Source organism: Jaculus jaculus, chromosome 5 (genome assembly GCF_020740685.1).
Source record: "Jaculus jaculus isolate mJacJac1 chromosome 5, mJacJac1.mat.Y.cur, whole genome shotgun sequence".
NCBI classification, from domain to species: Eukaryota; Metazoa; Chordata; class Mammalia; order Rodentia; family Dipodidae; genus Jaculus; species Jaculus jaculus.
This window is the reverse complement of record NC_059106.1, coordinates 88,230,578-88,250,601: the sequence shown is the minus strand read 5'-3', so window position 1 is coordinate 88,250,601 and position 20,024 is coordinate 88,230,578. Positions and strand designations below refer to the sequence as shown.

The window sequence follows — 20,024 nt, the reverse complement described above, 5'->3', positions numbered from 1 at the left end:
GGAAGTCAATCAACCTGTCTCAAATCCCCAGAGTTGAGGGGCAACTACAGAAATGCCACTGCAGTCAGGCTCTCTGGCAGCACCGGGACCGTCTGGCTGCAGGAAAGGAGAGCTGTCCTACCCGTCGCCGGCAGCATGCTCGTGTCTGGAGCTGGCTTGCGCGAAGCTGCGGATCCCCAGCTGGTGGGCCCCAGCTCCTGGAGAGGCGGAGGCGGGGGAGGGAGAAGTGCGCCCCGAGGGGGCGGGGCCTCAGCTGCTCGCCCCGCCCACCCTCACCGCCCGCGCGCGCAGCTCGCGCAAGGGCCTCGCGTTACCCTAGCAACCGTCGTGCCGCGTCTTCCTGGGGGGAGCGACTGTCAGCCGGCCGATCCCCGCGGTCCGCTCCCGTTGCCCCGCGGTCTGTGCGTGGGCTCAGAGACTGGGGGACAACAAACATGGCGGAGCGGAGCCAGACGGCGCCCGAGGCAGGTCTGTGAGGGCGGCCGGCCGAGGGAAGGCTGAGGGGCCGGGTCAAGGTTCAGGCAGGTGCACACCCCTCGGAGTGGAGCGCCCGGCCGCCCGGGGAGTGTGCGCACCACGGAGTGCGCGGCCTAGAAGTCAGTATTAACCAAGGGCCACCGTGGTGGGGACGGTTCTCGAACTGCGTCGTGGACAGGTGTGGGCAGCCCTGGGGGAACCTGGCAGGGATCCCTACCGGAATGCGGCTGACAGTTGGGAGGAGGAGGAGGCTTTGATGCTGACCAGGCGGGTGTATGTGGAAAGTATACTTACTTCGTTGTCAGGCACTTCTACACCAGTGGAATTTATCTAGAGGTCGCCGGGGTCACCTCTGGTCACAGAGACTTACAAAACTGTATGACACCTTAAAAAAAAAACTAGAGGCTTGAAGGGACCCCCATCTCTCCTGAGTATGAGTGTAAATGGGATCTTGAAAGTCATTCAGAATCACAAAAGGGTGTATGTCTTTATCTCTTTGAGTGAAAAACAGTCTTTGAGTATCAGGGACTCTTAACAGAAGGGAGACATAGGACCTTTTTCCTAAGGATCTTTGTGGGTTTGCTTGAGTTTGGAGCTTAGAGAATTAGTGACTAAAGTGCCTTATAGTATCATAAAAGAAAACAATGATTTCTATAGTCCCATGTATGTAAACATGAGGAAACCTGTCTGTAAAAGGGGATGGGGAGTGAGGCACTAAAACTTGAATAAAAGGGATATAAGTGTTTTTATAGAATATGGTGGATTTGGGGTATGTGTGCTAGTAGGTGATAAAAACGAGATATGATACCCTGTGTAAATGTCCCAGTTAGGTATTATGGGTTATGGTTACAATAGTGAGTCACTTGAATTATTCTAGCCACCCCTTCCTCCTACAGTACATGTAGTTGGTTGTAAGGCAACACAGGGAGTGGAACAGTTAACTAGATAAAAACAAAAGGATAGTTTAAGGCACTATCTTTCAAGGCCTTTAATGGTTTCTCTCTCAGTAGAATATATGTTTCTTCCTCTATTCATTTTATAGTTTTATAGTTTCATTTTTTTCATAAATTTAACATTCTCATTCTTTTATTCATGCATCCAATTAAGAGATGTGCATTAAGTGCTAACTATATGTCAGATACCAAATTAGGCCCTGTAAACTTCTTGTTTTTGATTCTCTCACCTTGGGCTTCTCCTTTTTCTTCACTGCATTAAATTACCTTTGATATGCTATATGTTACTTCCTTGTATTGCTAGTCATCTGTCTTTCACTATATTTAAAGCCACTAGGTCTTTATATTTATTATTTATCAATCTCAAATGCTTATAACTTAATCTAGCATATATTTTGTTCTCAGTAAATAAATGAATAATTGAATGACTTGTTATTGTTTAATATTTTGGCTGAAATATTTTGGTGAGCAAAGAATGGTATAGATAGAAAGAAACCTCTGTGCAAAAACCTCAAGGCAGTTGTTAATATATACTGCATAAGAGAATGGAAGGAACCAGTTATGGTGGTGCACACCTTTAAAAATATCAGCTCTCGGGAGGCTGAAGTAGGAGGATACTGAGTTGGAGGCCAGCCTTGGACTACAGAATGAGTTTTATGTCAGTCTAGGCTAGAGTACAGTCCCTGCCTTGAAAAAGAAAGAAAGAAAGAAACTGGAAGGACACAAATATGGGTACATATGGGTCAATGGGAGGATGACAAGGTAAGCTGGCACCACATTTTCTAGTATCTTGTAGGCTATGTTATAAATTTTTGCCTAAGCTCCTAAGTATAATGGAAGGACCAACTGAAGGCTTTAAAATGGAGATGTGACATGATAAGAATTTTTGAAAAAATAATCCTGGCTATAGTAGAGAGAACTGAGGATATAAGAGTATATTTGGGAGATATGATAGAAGGTAACAGTAAGAGATGAAGAAAGAAACTGAGATATTATCTCCTAAAAATATTTAGGAGGCAAAATTGAGAGTACTGGGTTAGAGAGATGGCTTAGTGGTTAAGGTGCTTACCTGAGAAGCCTAAGGATCCAGGTTCAATTCCCCAGTAACCACATAAACATAAGACAGATGTTGCTCTCCCTCATATGTGGATCCTAGCTACAGATGATTGGGCTTCTGTGTGAGAAGGAAAATACTTAGTAGCAGAGGCCAGTAAGTTAAAAAGGAGATATAAAGGGAAGAGAAAGGAAGGGAGGAGGGTACTTAATAGGTTGGTATTGTATATATGTAAGTACAATGATTGAGATGGGGAGGTAATATGATGGAGAATGGAATTTCAAAGGGGAAAGTGTGGGAGGAGGGAGGGCATTACCATGGGATATTTTTTATAATCATGGAAAATGTTAATAAAAATTGTGAAAAGAAAAAAAAAGACAGATGCACAACGTGGCACATGCTTTTGGAATTTGTTTATAGTGGCAGGTGGCCCTGGCATGCCCATTCTCTCTCTAGCAACCTCTCTCTCTCTCTCAAATAAGTGAAAAAAATAATTTAAAAAAATTGAGAATACTTAGTGACCTATGACTGAAGAAGGAGGAGTTATCAAAGACTACTACTTATCCTCTATGTCATGCATCTGGATAGTTGGTGGTGCCCTCTCAATATTACTTCTCTCCATTCTCATGTCCTGTTCATTCTATCCTCCCATAACACCTTTCCCCATGCTTCCTTTCTAGCTTCTTGGCATACATAGACACTCTGACTCGTAGCCACTAATCTAGAAATTTGCAGCTAGGATTTGCATACAAAAGAATACTTGGTGTTTGTTTCTGAACTTGCATTACCAGACTCAGTATGACCTTTTCCAGTTTTATCCATTTTCCAGCAGAAATAATTTTTCTTTACAGATGAATAAAGCTCTGTTATACATGTGTACCATATCTTTATAATCCACTCATTAGGCTAATTCTATTTCTTAACTCTTGTCAATAAATCAGCAATAAACACAGCTGAGCAAGTATCCCTTCAGTAAAGTATAGAGCACTTAGGGTATATAGCCTGGAATGGTTTAGCTGGTTTATAAGGTAGTTCTATTTTAACTCTTTGAGAAACTTCTACATTGATTTTCACAGTGGCAGCACCAGCTTGCCTTCCCATGAACAGTGGATGAGGATCCCTCTTTCCCTACACCCTTACTAGCATTTGTTGTCTGTAGCAGTTACCTTCTCTTGCTGGGGCAAAACATCAAAAGAAGCTTATGGTGTGAAAGAATTTATTTCAGCTTACAGTCTGTAGGCGAAGGTTCACTAAGGCAGGGAAATCATGGCAGAGGAAAAACTAGGCATCAACTCCTACCACATCAGCTGGGTGGTAGCAGCAAAAGTGATCTAGCTACCTAACTTGCAGGAAAACTAGACTAATAAAGCCCAAGGCCTATCCTCATGACAGACCTCCTCCAATAAAGCTACACCTCCCAAAAGCTCTACCAGCCAGGGATTAAGTATCATGATTAATCACAAAATTTGAGGTTATAGTGAACATTTCATATGCCTACCACCACATTGTATTTTTATTTATGATAACCATCCTGACCTTAGTGAGTTGGAATATCCAAGCAGTTTCAATTTGCATTTCCATGATGATTAAGGATGTTGAACACTATAAAATTTTGATTAGCCAAAGAATAAATTTGCATTTATTCTTTTGAGAACTCTGGTTTAATTCTGGTTGGTCACTTGCATATATCTAGAAATTCATCTATTTCTGCTAGGTTATTCATTTTAGTGGGTTGTTTGGCAATTGTGGTGTTTCAGAACTTGAAATGCATAATTCTAAGCCTTTCGGCTTCTAAAATTTTCCATTGAAAAATCGACAGTTATTCTGATGGGCTTACTGTTATAGGTGACTTCGTGGTTCTGTCTTTCAGCTCTCAGTATTCTTCCTGTATTTTGCAAATGTAGCAGTTTTTTTTTTCCCTAGTCCTATCTATTTGATGTTTTATACAACTCTTTTCCTAGATTTGGAAAATTTTCTGGTATGATTATATTGAAAATATTCTCTACTCTTTTGGTATGATATTCTTCTTATATACCCAGAATTCATAGGTTGATTTGCTTTGCCCATATATTTTTATAAGCTTGCAATTTCCCTTGACTAAAAGTATCTATTTTTTCTATCATGTCTTCAATCTCAGATATTCTGTTCTGATGCATTCTATTGGTGATGCTTTCCACTGAGCATTTTATCTCACTTAGTATATTTTTCATTTCCAGTATCATTTCAGTATGCTTTTGTTCAATACTTATATCTATTTACTAAATTCTGTTTTCTTCTTCCATGGACTTTCTTATTTCATTCAGCTGATTAGTTGTGTTCTTTCAGAATTCTTTCATTTTTTCACATATTAATCATCATTTTGAATTCTTTGAAATTTTATTTGTTTGGATCATCATGGGTCTCTGGGATTGGTAGGTTTTTGAGGGGACATGTTTTCTTGACTTCTCATAATATTCATTTTTTTTTGCTTTGTTTTGGTGCTTGGAACTTCTCATCAGAGGTTAGATTTTTGATTGAATTTTTAATTTTGTTTTTAAAGTTAGGTTACGTTCCTTCTTTCAGTGGAGGTGTTTGTTATATTCAGGAGAGACTGGCATGTAATAGGGTTGAGATGTCATCTTCTTTTGTTAGACTGATTAGGGCACCAGGCTTTCTACCAAGTCCTCCCCTTCAAGGACAGTACTGCATGTAACAATAGTCACTATCTTGGGTTAGACCCACTACAAAAATAGTGATAGTCTATGGTAAAACAATCATCTCTTAAATGTTAGTCATTTTAGGGAGCAAGGGAATATTGACAGTACTGCATGCATCAATATATTAGTTATTATGGACTTGTGAGAGACAAAAAAGGAGAAAAAACTCCATAGAATAGGTATTTAATAATGAGTTGTTATAGAAAAAGTAAAACAAGAGGACACAAATAAAAAGGTTATGTGGTAGAAACAGTTAATGTGAAATAGTTCTGTGTCTCCAAAGGGTAAGTCCCATAGTTCCTGCAAACCAGAACAGACTATGTAATTTTGGGAGAGGAAGATATAGAGGAGGAAAACAATAAAGTTGAATAACACACAGAAGACAAAAACAAAGGACAAGCCTCATTTCTTCCCCTACCCCACACTCATATGCACACATAAGCAACAAAAGCAATACAGGGTAAGAGGGGCCACGCTGGTCTGCTATGATAATAGTAGTTATTGGAAATAGGATAGTCATATATAGAGAGATAGCTGGATGGAGATGCAGGATTTGAAAACTGGCCTGGTATTTGGCTCTTTTCTGGACTTCCTCACCTACTGGAAATGTGATTCCTCTGATGGGAATTTCTTCTTGCCTTGAAAGATATTCCAATTGTTTGTGGTCTTAGTTCTGAGCTCAAGTTACTGTAAAGAGTTGTATACTTTCCTTTCTCTGGAGCTAAATTTGTGGATAGTTCTCTTGGTATTCCTTGGTACAGAGTTCTGTTGTTGGAATCAGAACCATTTTTTCAGAGTTTGGGTACCTTCAGGTTCAGGTAGCAGTCTCTTTCTCCTCTGAATTATGACACGATGGAGGAGAGGAGTTTTGTTAATGGAAGTCTGTTAATTTTAAATTTCCAAACTCTCCATGTGGTGCTTGCATACACTGTCCTGGGGGCCTTTTAACTTCTTTGGTTTTTTGAGGTAGGGTGTCACTTTGGCCCAGGCTGACCTGGAATTCATGATGTAGTCTCAGGGTGGCCTTGAACTTATGGTGATCCTCCCATCTCTGCCTCCCGAGTGCTGGGATTAAAGGCATGCCCCACCATGCCTGGCTTGGTTTATTATTTCTTAAATTAAGACTATTCTGCTATGTGAGAAAATGTGTGATACTGTCTTTTCTAGGCCTGGCTTATATTGTTAACATGATGATCTCCAGTTCCATACAAGGGGATAAAGCTTGGATCTCTTAGACCACAGTTGTAGGGGTCTTTATATGTTTTGCAGGCTGGGTTTGGAGAAATATTTCCTTAGGCACTTGTATCTAAGTAATAAGTCTTTTATTTTAGGCTTTCTCCTTTTAAGTGTATTTGTATTTTCATAAGATGAAGCATCGGTGGGTGAAGTTTTTCCCTCAGGGCATTTATCCTGTTGTCCCAGTGCAGTGCAGGAGGTTTTCTTCAGTGGTACTGATCTACCGCTGCTTTCTCAACATCAGCCTGAATGTTACACTGTCTGGAGAGTTCTTCTACCAGAGAAATAAGTCTGGTTGTTGATTTTGAGTGCAACAACATTCAAGTTCTCAGGTACAGAATATAGTTAGTTTTGTGATAGTGTGTAACATAAATTGTTTCTAGCCCAGTTCCTGATGTAGTTTTTGTGTCCCTCTGAAACTTCATAAGGTGACTCTCCACTGTCCATGTTTGTCTTAGTAGTCTTGTTTTCCAAACTTGCTAAAATGCCCCATTAAGTTCTATTTACATTATTCAAGGGCTTTTCCAGGCCAAAGTTCCAAATCCCACAAAGCAGTTCCAAAGGCCTCTGAACCACTCAGGATTATCAACAATAACAAGCCCACTTCTAGTACCAATTTTCTGTATTTTCCTATTGCTGTGACAAAATACCTTACCAGAAGCAACTTAAGGAAGTGAGAGTTTATTTCAGCTTAAAGTTTAGGTTGCAGAACATCATGTTGGAGAAGTCATGGCAGTAGAAACCTAGGGAAGCTGGTCATATTCAATCCACAGTGAGACAGTAGTGATGAATGCTAATGTTCAGCTACCTTTATCCATTTTTTACAGTTTGGTCACCCAGTCCATGAAGTTGTACTACCTGTACAACCTAATCTAGAAAATCCCTGACACTTGCCAAGAGATTTTTTTTTTCCCCATGGTGTCTGTAAATTTTGTCAAATATTAACTCTTGTACCCTGATCAATCCTCCCTTTTCCTTTTCTCCCTTCTTTCTGGTTCCCTGCATATACACATCTTCCCCTTCTGCCTTCATGACACATATATTCCATTATCTTTTCTTGTTACCCCTTAACCCTCTTCCTTTGAACTTCTTCTCTCTCTTAGTTTGTAAATTCACATAGAAATTTTATTCTACATTATGCTTACCAGAATAAAAACATGTGGTATTTGCCTGAGTCTGGCTTATTTAACTGATTTTTCAGTTCCTTCAACTTTTTCTCCAAGTATCATGATTTAATTTTTCTTTAAAGTTAAATAAAATTTTAATATATGTATACATATATCATATTTTCTTTTTCCTTTTGTTTGTTAATATCAAGGCTGATTCCATATCTTGGCTATTGTAGAAAGCACAGCAGTATAAACATGGATGTACAAATATGTCCATGGTATATGAGTTAAAATACAGGCTATGCATTCAAGAATGTATAGCTAGGTCCTGTGGAAAGTCTACTTTTTATAGCTTTTTAAACTTTTTAATTAATAACTTCTATAAATATAATGAATATACCATGATCATAATACCCTCCCACCACTCTCCCTTCTTTCCACCTCGTCTATTTTTTGATATTTTGTGTAAGTAGCATCAGTCATTGTGAAGTCATGAATATCAAGACCAATTTGTGACAGTATTGTAAGCATGCCTCCTCTTTCTTTGGCTTACATTCTTTCTGTCACCTCTCCCACCATGGTCCTTGAGCCTTGGAGGGTGTGGTAGACATGTCTCATTTTGTGCTTACCACATCGCTGCCACTTCTTATCAGCGCTTTGGTGAGTTTGATTCACCCCAGTGGTCAGCATCTGAAAACAGAAGCTTCTCTAATCAGAACTGAGAGTAACATTAATATATGAGCATAAACATAAGTATTTAGAGGGCAGTTTGGGGGCATAATATATCCATTTAGCCAGACAATAGTAGTAGTTCCCTCCCACACCCTGGGGCTTATGACCTTCCAAGCCATAGGCTTTTTTTTTTTTTTTTCAAATTTTTATTAACAACTTCCATGATTCTAAAAAATATCTCATGGTAATACCCTCCCTCCCCCACTTTCCCCTTTGAAACTCCATTTTCCATCATGTTCCCTCCCCATCTCAATCATACACTCTTTTATTTTGATGTCCGGATCTTTTCTTCCTCTTATGATGGTCTTGTGTAGTTAGTATAAACCACTCTGAGGTCATGGATATCCAGGCCATTTTGTGTCTGGAGGGAGTAGGTTGTAAGGAGTCCTACTCTTCCTTTGGCGCTTACATTCTTTCCCCCACCTCTTCCACATTAGACCCTGAGCTTTGGAAGATGTGATAGAGATATTGCAGTACTGAGCACTCCGGCCACTTCTTTTCAGCACCATGATACCTTCTGAGTCGTTCCAAGGTCACTGCCATCTGAAAAGAGAACATTCTCTACCAAAAGTGAGAGTAGCATTAATATAAAGGTACGAACGTTAAGAGAAGTGCTTATTGGGCAGTTTGATAAGCATAGTATATATATTTACCCAGACATCAGCAGACGTTACAACCCTATTGCTCATGACTACCCACGTTTTAAGTTTTCACTATCAGGAATGTATTCTCTGTCATGGAGCAGGCCTCTAGTCCAATTAGAAGGCAGTTGTTTTCCACCATGACGACATACCACTATTGCACCTGTTGGCTCATTTGGCTTGGCTGGCCAATTAGAAGCCTTGCAGTGTCCATTGTTGAGTAACTTCACTGGTGATTTCCCTTTCTTCCATTGAACTGCATATAGAATGGCTCCTTCCAGCTTTCTGTCAACTGGTCTACATGGAAGAGGTAATCAGCTCAGTTCTAGCAGGATTTCTCAGTGGCCTTGCAGCCCAAGTATGTGGAGTCTTCAGCAGTAGGGTCTTACCAAGTATTCATGGTGGGAAACCAAGGGCCTCGGCAATGGCCTATAATGTTTGGCAGCATCAGGGACATCCCTGGAAACAACTCACTGGAAGGTATCCCATCCCTGGCACTGAAAATTTTCTAGCAACAATCTATGGCTCCTGAGTGTTCCATTGTCCAAAACCAGAGGATTTCATATGATTTATTTATATCCTCTTAGATTTTGATTAGCCTTCCCTCCACCTTTCCTTTATTCAATCTCTTCCCCTGACCACATTTTGGGCCTTTTAACCACCATTAATCTATTTCTTCTACTTATATATATATAAAACCAACCTATTAAGTACCCTCTTCCCTTCCTTTCTCTTCCCTTTATATCTCCTTTTCTAGCTTACTGGCCTCTGCTACTGAGTTTTTTTCCTTCTCACACAGAAGCCCAATCATCTGTAGCTAGGATCCACATATGAGGGAGAACATGTGGCGCATGGCTTTCTGGGCTTGGGTTACCTCACTTAGTATAATCCTTTCCAGGTCCATCCATTCTTCTGCACATTTCATAACTTCATTTTTCTTTACTGCTGAGTAGAACTCCATTGTATAAATGTGCCACATCTTCATTATCCACTCATCAGTTGAGGGACATCTAGGCTGGTTCCATTTCCCAGCTATTATAAATTGAGCAGCAATAAACATGGTTGAGCACGTACTTCTAAGGAAATGAGATGAGTCCTTTGGATATATGCCTAGGAGTGCTATATCTGGGTCATATGGTAGATCAATCTTTAGCTGTTTTAGGAACCTCCACACTGATTTCCACAATGGCTGAACCAGATTGCATTCCCACCAGCAGTGTAGAAGGGTTCCTCTTTTTCCACATCCCCGTCAACATTTATGATCATTTGTTTTCATGATGGTGGCCAATCTGACAGGAGATGGAATCTCAATGTAGTTTTAATCTGCATTTCCCTGATGACTAGTGACGTAGAACATTTTTTTAGATGCTTATATGCCATTCTTATTTCTTCCTTTGAGAATGCTCTATTTAGCTCCAAAGCTCATTTTCTGATTGGCTTGTTTGATTCCTTATTATTTAACTTTTTGAGTTCTTTGTATATCCTAGATATTAATCCTCTATCAGATATATAGCTGGCGAAGATTTTTTCCCATGCTGTAGGTTGCCTCTTTGCTTTATTCACTGTGTCCTTAGCAGTGCAAAATGTTTGTAATTTCATGAGGTCCCAGTGATTAATCTGTGGTTTTATTGCCTGAGCAATTGGGGCTGTATTCAGAAAGTCTTTCCCAAGACCAATATGTTGAAGGGTTCCCCTACTTTTTCCTCTAGCAGTTTCAGAGTTTCAGGTCTGATGTTAAGGTCTTTAATCCATTTGGACTTAATTCTTGTGCATGGCGAGAGAGGAGAATGTATTTTCATCCTTCTGCAGATGTATATCCAGTTTTCTCAACACCATTTGCTGAAGAGGCTGTCTTTTCTCCAATGAGTATTTTTGGCATTTTTATCAAATATCAGGTGGCTATAGCTACCTGGGCTTACATATGATTCCTCTATTCTGTTCCACTGATCTACATGTCTGTTTTTGTACCAGTACCACGCTGTTTTTGTTACTATGGCTCTGTAGTATAGGTTAAAATCAGGTATGGTGATACCACCAGCCTCATTTTTGTTGCTCAGTATTATTTTAGATATTCGAGGTTTTTTTGTGATTCCAAATGCATTTTTGGATTGTTTTTTTCTATTTCCATGAAGAATGCCTGTGGAATTTTGATAGGGATTGCATTAAATGTGTAGATTGCTTTTGGTGAGGTTGCCATTTTCACAATATTGATTCTTCCAATCCATGAACAGGGGATGTTTCTCCACTTTCTAGTGTCTTCTGCAATTTCTCGCTTGAGTGTTTTAAAGTTCTCATTGTAGAGATTCTTTACTTCCTTGGTTAGGTTTTTTCCGAGGTACTTTATTTTTTTTTGATGCAATTGTGAATGGGAGTGATTGTCTAATTTCATCCTCTGTGTGTTTGTTGTTAGCATATATGAAGGCTACTGATTTCTGTGTATTTATTTTGTATCCTGCTACATTGCTGTAGGTTTTGATTAGCTCTAACAGTTTGCTAGTAGAGTCTTTTGGGTTCTTTATGTATAGAATCATGTCATCAGCAAATAATAACTTGATCTCTTCCTTTCCAATTTGTATCCCTTTTATGTGTGTCTCTTGCCTTATTGCTATGGCTAAGACTTTCAAAGCTATGCTAAATAAAAGTGGGGACAGTGGACACCCTTGTCTTGTTCCTGATTACAGTGGAAGGAAAAGCTTCCAGTTTTTCCCCATTTAGTAATATGTTGGCTGTAGGCTTGTCACAAATAGCTTTTATTATATTGAGATATGTTCCTTCTATTCCCAGTCTCTGTAGGACTTTTATCATGAAGGGATGTTGGATTTTGTCAAATTCTTTCTCTGCGTCTAATGAGATGATCTTGTGATTTTTGTCCTTCAACCCATTTATATAATGTATTACGTTTATAAATTTACAGATATTGAACCATCTTTAATCTTTTATAGGGTTTACTTACAAATCCTTAAATATATCATGTTCATTTGTTTTTTTAAAAATATTTTTGTTAATTCTTACTTATTTGAGAGTGACAGAGAGAGAAAGAGGCAGAGAGAGAGAGAGAGAGAGAGAGAGAGAGAGAGAGAGAGAGAGAGAATGGACGCGCCAGGGCTTCCAGCCACTGCAAATGAACTCCAGATGCATGTGCCCCCTTGTGTATCTGGCTATCTTGGGTCCTGGGGAACCAGTCTTGAACAGGGGCCTTTGGCTTCACAGGCAACACTTAACCTCTAGCCATCTCTTTAGCTCTACCATGTTCATTTGTGCTTTTATTTATTTATTTGAGATAAAGAGAGAAAGACAAATGGGGGACGGGAGAGAGAGAGAGAGAAAGAGAGAGAGAGGGGGGAGGAGGGAGAAAATGGGCATGCCAGGTCCTCCAGCTGCTTCAAAAGAACTCCAGATGTGTGTGTGTCCCCTTTTGTAACTGGCTTATGTGGGTACTGGGGAATCAAACTGGATTTTTTGGCTTTGCAGACAAGCCCCTTAGCCATTAAGCTATTTCTCCAACCTCATTTTTTTTTTTTCCAAACAAATTCCAAATGTGCCTAGGAGTGAAAGCAAATGCATGTGCCACCATGTGTATCTGGCTTATGTGGGTACTGGGAATTAAACCTGGGTTCTTAGGCTTCACAAGCAAGTAAGTGCTTTAAGCACTGCTAAGCTATCTAGCCAGTTCCACTTTTTTTTTTTTTTTCCAGGTAGGGTCTTGCTTTTGTTTAGGCTGACATGGAATTCACTCTATAGTATAAAGTTAGCCTTGAACTCAAGACTGTCCTCCTACCTCTGCCTCCCAAGTGCTGGGATTAAAGGTGTGTGCCACCATGCTTGGCTTCATTTGTGCTTTTTAAAAGTTTGTAATGCTTTTTAGACAAATGTATTTTCATGTATGTGTGTGTATATATATATATATATATATATATATATATATATATATATATATATATATAGTCTTATACATATGTAAAATCACACCAATTTTAGATATAATTATATCATATAAAAGTAATTCTTTCTTATCAAATATCCAGTCAATTTTAAATTTGACTAGTTCATATGTTTCTCCCTTCCATCTCTTTTTTGATACAATTTTTATTTTCTTTTTAAGAAGGCAGGTGGTTTTCTTGCTGCTAATTGCTTCCTTCTGGTGTACTACAATACATTCTTATGTTTCTGAACTTTATATAAGTGATTATGTATATCTAGAAGCTTGCTTGTATTTGGGTAATCTTAAAATCACGAACACATTAAAAGTGATACATGGCATTTAGAGGCATGCAATATCTAATTTTCTGTTATTGTGATGCCAACAGCCATCAATTAATTAAGCATCTTTTCATAATTAATATTGAAATATTAATAGTTAACATAATATAGTTGAATTGTACAAAACATTGGCTGAATTTCATGAAATTAGAGGAAGAGCTAACAGTTATAAACTGATCAAAGATAATTTGATGGAGATGGTGGTTTCTAAGATAGGTCTCATAGAATGGGAATGCTTCTGGTATAGGTATATGACATATGCCACTTTAGATCAGGTTTTTCAGAAACAAAAAAATGACCAAAAATTCCATTGTTTCCAACAACAAAGATTTTTATACATCCATTGTAGGTCACCTATAGCCTTGTTCCACATTTTCATGCTAAGAGTCAGCCTAGGGATGCATAGATGGTTTAGTTGTTAAAAGTACCTGTTTGAAAAGCCTTCTCACCCATGTTCAATTCCCCAGTATTCACATAAAGGCAGATGGACATAGTGGTGCATACATCTGGAATTTGTTTGCAGTGGCATGAGGCCCTGGTGGGTCCATACTCATTTTATCCCTCCCTCCCTCTTTATCTCTGTCTTTCTCAGATAAATAAATAAAATATTTTTAAAAGCATAAGGTTCATACCTTCTATCTGGGGCATTACTGGTTTCATGGAAGAAGAGACCATATTAGAAAAAAAAAGCAATGGTTCTTAAAGCTCTTTGGGAATGGCATATGTTACAGCTAACAGATCTCTTCTAGTTTTATAGTAGCTTGATATTGAAAAGGTCATTGTGTAATCTTGTCTTATGGCAGGGCTATAAGTATTCTTGCTCCAAGATGTGTATTTTTGGGTATACTAAAACGTGTTAGTTTTATCACTGCAAGAAAAGACCTGAGAACATAAAGGATGAAAGAATTATTTTGGCTCATGGGTTCACAGGTTTCAGACCATGATCACTAGGATCCATTGCAACTGGGCTATCATGAGACAGAATAATGTTATGAAGAACATGTGATTGAGTTAAGCAGTTTACTTCAGAAATGTTGGGAAGCTAAGAAGGAGAGAAGAAAAGAGGAGAGGTGCCATGGACAAGATATGCCTTCAAAAGAATGCTTTAGTAACTCACTTATTCCAACTTGGCCCAATCACCCAGTTACCCCAACCTCCTAATAATGCCATGAAATGATGAATATATCAATGGTTTAGTCCATTGATTATGTCAGAGACCACATGATTCAATCACTTCCTAAAAAACTGTTATCTCCAAACACTGTGTTGGGGACTCAACATCAGCCTATAATCCAAACCATAAGAAGGCATACATTTGAATGATATATTTGGAAGTATTAAGGCTCATTTTTAGGAATATAGAATAGGTTTGTGATCTGGGTTGAATAGAAATTATCAAGCTTAAAAGGTTGGGTGCAAACTAATATTCAACTAACTAACCTACTATCCCTTTGAGGGCCTAGACCTCTGGCTAAGAAAATTAGAATGGGGAACTCCAGTTTAGTGTTGTCTAATAGAAGTACAGCATAATACACAACTATAATCTACATAGATCATTTTAATTTGTTAGTAACTTTATTAAAATACAAAGACAAATGAAATTAATTTTAATGTATTTTTTTCAACTCAATATATCTTATTGAATATTCTGTTGCATATGATTTGTCATTGTTCCAAGTACTAAGTGAAAAAGTGACAGAGAAATTTAGAACAATTTGCTATAATTATGGCAAAGGTAACTTATGGCTTGGCCTTTCAAAGAGAAAGAATTATTTTTAAGATTAAAAGATAGAATGTTTAATACTTAATCATTAATTAAATCCAAATAGCCATACAAATTCATATATGATGAGCATGAGATCATAAGAAATGAGAAGCTTCCTTAAAAAGCATACATTTTAGAATGTGGACAATATATATATGCAGTTATTTCTTCCTAGTCAACATGGAGGAGACCAGACTTTGGACTCTTACTCAAGTCCATATTCCTAGCTGTTCTACTGTCACCTTGACTTTAAACATGTGCTAGTTTCTTAATGCTTCTGGTTCCTCTTCTATTAGATGAAGATAATACACAGATTGGATTCATTATGAAGATACATTATGTGATGGTTAATTTCAATTATCAATCTGACTGGATCAAGAAACAACTTGTATAGTAAGGAGAACATGTTTGGGTATGTGTGAGCTTATCTAGAGAAAATCAACTGGAAGAATAACATCTGCCCTGAATAATTCCATCCCTTTGGCTAAAGTCTTAGACTGAATAAAAAGGAGAAGAGGAGGAAATAAGCTGAGTACCAACCTTTCCCCTTTTTACTTCCTGTCTACTAAGATGTGAGGAGTCCCAGCCACATGTTCCTATTGCCATGAACCCTACCATAAATTTCTTGTCAAAGTGCATTCTCTCCTCTGAAATCATAAATAGCTGACTTGTACAATTGAAGTAAAGAAGGATTTATTTTGGCTTATGATTTCCAGAAGATTTAATTTATCATGATGGGGAGGGCATGGAAGAACAGTTTACATTTTGACTAACCAGGAAGAGAAAAAGCCACATGAAGCATTCAAGCATGATATACTCCAAAATACTTAATGACCGACTTCCTACTGCTGGGCCCTCCCTCTCAAAATTATCAGAATGTCCCAAAGTAGTATCCCCCCAACTAGGGTTCAAACATTCAAAATATGATCCTATGGGGGGGGGGCTTTTCAGGTTTAAATTATAAGTATTTCTTACATTTCATATTAGTGCTTAGTGCCATCTTGTAAATATTACCCATACATGGTAAGCTTTGAGAAATTTGATTTTGTTTTAAATTGTTTTTTGATTATTTGACCTTTTTTAAAAAAATTATATTGTTATTTATTTGAGGGGGGACAAAGGGACGACACAGAGAGAAATTAAGTGAGTATGGGCGTGTAGGGGCTTACTGCTACCACAAATGAACCCAGACACATGTGCCTCTTTATGTAATTAGCTTTATGTGGGTACTAGGAAATCAAATTTGTGTCATCAGGTTTTGCAAGCAAGGGCCTTTAAGTGCTGAGCCATCTCACCTGCCCCCAAATTTTGTTTAAAATACAGTTATATCTAGAGGCAGGTGATTGAACATATGACCATGCTATCTGTAGCAGACAGCTTCAGGTTCGCTGAGATGAACTTCTACACCAGGCGTAGTTATGGAAGAAGGGATATTTATTGAAGCTTATAGATCCAGAGAAAGTCCCACAATGGCAGAAGAAACTGGCCTGCTTTCACTGGACCAAACACACAGAGAGAAGCACAAGCCAAAAAGCCAAAAACTACACAGCACAGCACACTTCAGGAACTCCAGCTAGGCATGCTTTGCATATCTTTGATTGAAATCTCAAACCCACCACCACATCTTAAGATCCACCCAGTGACTCTGCCTCTAGCCAGATGGCTGCAGATTAAAACTACAAGCTAATAAAACACTGAATATATTGGGGGCCATCTTTTCAAACTACCACACTATCCATCATCTTTCACTTGGTATTTTATGTGTTTATTCTTTTTAGAAAGAAAGAATTGAAAATTTTATAATTGAAGGCATACCTGTCAGGAAGTAATTAAAAAGTACTGTAGTCCTTCAGATACTCTCTCTCATTTTTCTTTGTTATACCTATTATAAGATATATGGTATATATGATGAGAAATGCTGTAAACATATGTTTTGAGTTTCTAAAGCATTTCAGCATGTTTGAAATGATTAGAATGCTATTTTACAAAAATTATTTTTATTTTTATTTTTTGCATAGAAAGGATTAGGATTCATTATGGTGTTTTTCAACCACACTTGTTATTTTGTTTTGTTTCCTTCACTCTTTATTCCCATCTCCCTGTTGGTCTCTCCTACCACAGCCTCCTTTCTGCTTTCACCCTAGATGTTTCCTCCCCCAAGTTTCTTTTTAGTTTTTGTTCCCCTTTCATGGTTCTCTCTCTCATTTCATATCCTATATTCTCCTTGGGTTCCTTTGTTAACATACATACAAACATGAACTCCAGACATATGCACCACTATGTGCATCTGGCTTACATGGGTACTGGAGAATCAAATCTGGGTCCATAGTCATCACAAACAAGTGCCTTAGCTGCTAAGCCATCTCTCAAGCCCAGTTGTTTCATTTAAAAATTTTTATTTATTTACTTGAAAGATACAGAGAGAGAGAGAAGGGAAAAAGAGAAAGTGAGTATGGGTATACCAGGGCCTCTTGCACCACCCTGCATCTGGCTCTATGTGGGTATAAGGGAATTAAACCTGGGCCCTGGGCCAGCAGGCTTTTTCATGCAAGTGCTTTAATTACTAAGTTATTTTCCTAGCCTGGGTTTTATTTTTGTTTTTAAGTTCTTTGCACATGCTATATATTAATACTCTGCCACTTGTATAGCTTGTAAAGATTTTCTTCCATTCTGTAGGCTGCCTCTACTTAATTAACAGCTTTCTTTGATCTACTTTATTTTTGTTTTAAGTTTCATGAGGTTCCATATATTGATTATTGTCCTTATTTCCTAAGCTACTGGAGTCCTATTTGGAAAGTTGTTACATATCTATATCTTGAACTGCATTCTCTACTTTTTCCTTTTGCATTTTAAGTTTTAGGCAGGAGACAGTAACTCAGTTCAGTTTCAGCTGTTTGAGAAATTACCACCATTAAGGTTGAGCCAACTGTTTTGTATTGGGGCAATAGGAAGATTACTAAAAGTTTTCCTCTGTTCAAAGTTGGTTTTGTTCCTGCATTGATTAACAAATTTGATAGCTTACCTGGTACTATGAAACTACAACAAACACAGGAGAGAAAGGGTCATTGAATTTGCAATGTGACATTTTGCAGATGAATGATGTGAGGCAGGGTTGTTTGAGTCCCTGAGTTGAGGCTCAGTGTAGCCATGATAAGCTCTATGGGTTGAAGTCGAATATGTAGGATTTTGGAGGTGCCAGGATGATAGAAAGGCCATTAAGGAGAGTTACTGGTTTGGGATGGAGTTTTTCTTGAGCTGTTGGTAGCCTGGCAGGAGGGGTGGAAGTGGATCTCCAGAGATTTTGTCAGTGGTCACAGTTGCCCAATAAGGAGTTACAGACATGATTATTTGCCCTGATGGCTTTATTTATTTATTTTGTTTGTTTGTGAGAGAGACTGAGAGAGAAAGGCATATATAGAGAGAATGGATGCACCAGGGCCTCTACCCATTGCAAATTAACTACAGATGCATGTACTACCTTGTGCATCTTTATGTTATGTGGGTACTGGAAAACTGAACCTTGGATTTTATGCTTCACAGGCAAGTGCCTTCATGACTAAGCCATCTTCCTAGACCCCAAATGGTTTTAGATCTTGCCTGAGTTGAGTCTTTTCTTGCTATTCTCAATGCTGCTTTTTGCAGTGATTGTTTATTCTGTGCCATTATGTGTATTAAACTTGTGTTTTGCTTTTACAGGCTCACAGTTAAGAAATTTTGGAGTATGGAGATGTGTGGATAGTGTTGGAACTGGTAAATACTATGGGAACTTTTAAAGTTGTACTGGATGCAGTTTTACGTCTTGAGATGGTTGTGAGTCTTTGGGGTAAGGGACAGAATATGGTGGTTTGAATTATATACTCCTCATAAACTCATATGTTTTTAATTTTTGGTCTTCAGCTGGTAGCAGTTTGGGAGGTGGAGATTTCCTGGAGAAGGTATGTTTTGGGGGGCAAGTTTTGTGGTGCAAGAGCTCAACTCATTCTCTTGTTGCTGTTTTCTACTTTTGTGGTAAGGAGATGATGACTAACCAAACTCTGCTCCACCATTTTTTCCTGCCATAACAAAGCTTACCCTTGACATAGTAAGCCACAAATAAAGCTTTTCCTTCTATGAGCTGATTTTGGTCAGGTGTTTTGTCCCAGCAATGTGATGGGTACTACAACAGAGATAAAAAATGAAATATAACAACAAATTCTAATGACATTCTGAATATTATGAGGACATACTTTCAAAACATATATGCCAATAAATTCAAATATGTGGACAAATACGACAACTAAAATTAAACAACTTAAGCATGTCTATAACAAGAAATCAAGTGGTAGTAAGATGTCTCCAATGGAAGAAATTTTATAAAGCCAATATAATTCTGACACTAACTCTAGATAAAAAAAAAACAAGAAATTAAATATCGACAAATCTCCTTGATCAATATGGATCAATACTTCTCCATCAGACACTGAAAAGCCAGCATCAGCAACACATCAAAGAAAGAACATTCAGCATGATTAAGCTGCATTGCATATGATTGCAAAATTCAATTTTGTAATATATCATATATATATTCAAGATAGAAATCATGTCATGGATGCAGAAAAGATGTTTGACCATGTCCAAAAATCAATGAAGGTACTAGAAGATAGAAAGGCTTCTCATGCGCATAGAACAACAGAATTAATATTGTGTTAAGTGGGCTGGAAAGATGGCTCTGTGGTTAATGTGCTTGCCTGTAAAGCCTAATGACCTGAGTTTGATTCCCCAGTACCCATGTGAAGCCAGATATACAAAGTGGTTCATGCACATGGAGTTTATTTGTCTCAGCTAGAGACTAGTGTACACATTCTCCCTCACCCTTTCTCTTTTTCTCTCTCTCCCACTGGAGTGGTAGTATACACCTTTAATCTCAGCATTTGGGAGGCAGAGGTAGGAGAATCATTGTTGAGGCCAGCATATGACTATATAGAGAATTCTAGGTCATCTTGAGCTAGAGCAAGACCCTACCTCAAAGAAACCTATATATGCATACACACATGCATATTGTATAAGTAGATGTATCACCATTAGCAGCCTATATATCCAATGCATTCTTTATGAAAAATTT

At 38.3% G+C, this 20,024-nt stretch overlaps 1 protein-coding gene across 2 annotated transcripts in view; it reads left to right on the top strand.

The window, feature by feature from the left end:
- Positions 1-354: 354 nt before the first annotated feature.
- Agbl4 (AGBL carboxypeptidase 4) overlaps positions 355-20,024 on the top strand; it is a 1,499,625-nt gene continuing 1,479,955 nt past the window's right edge. For both annotated transcript variants that reach the window (XM_045149299.1, XM_045149298.1), the window contains exon 1: positions 355-468. In XM_045149299.1, coding sequence (XP_045005234.1) covers positions 435-468 — 34 coding nt within the window. In that variant the 5' untranslated portion in view covers positions 355-434. The remainder of the gene's footprint in view (positions 469-20,024) is intronic.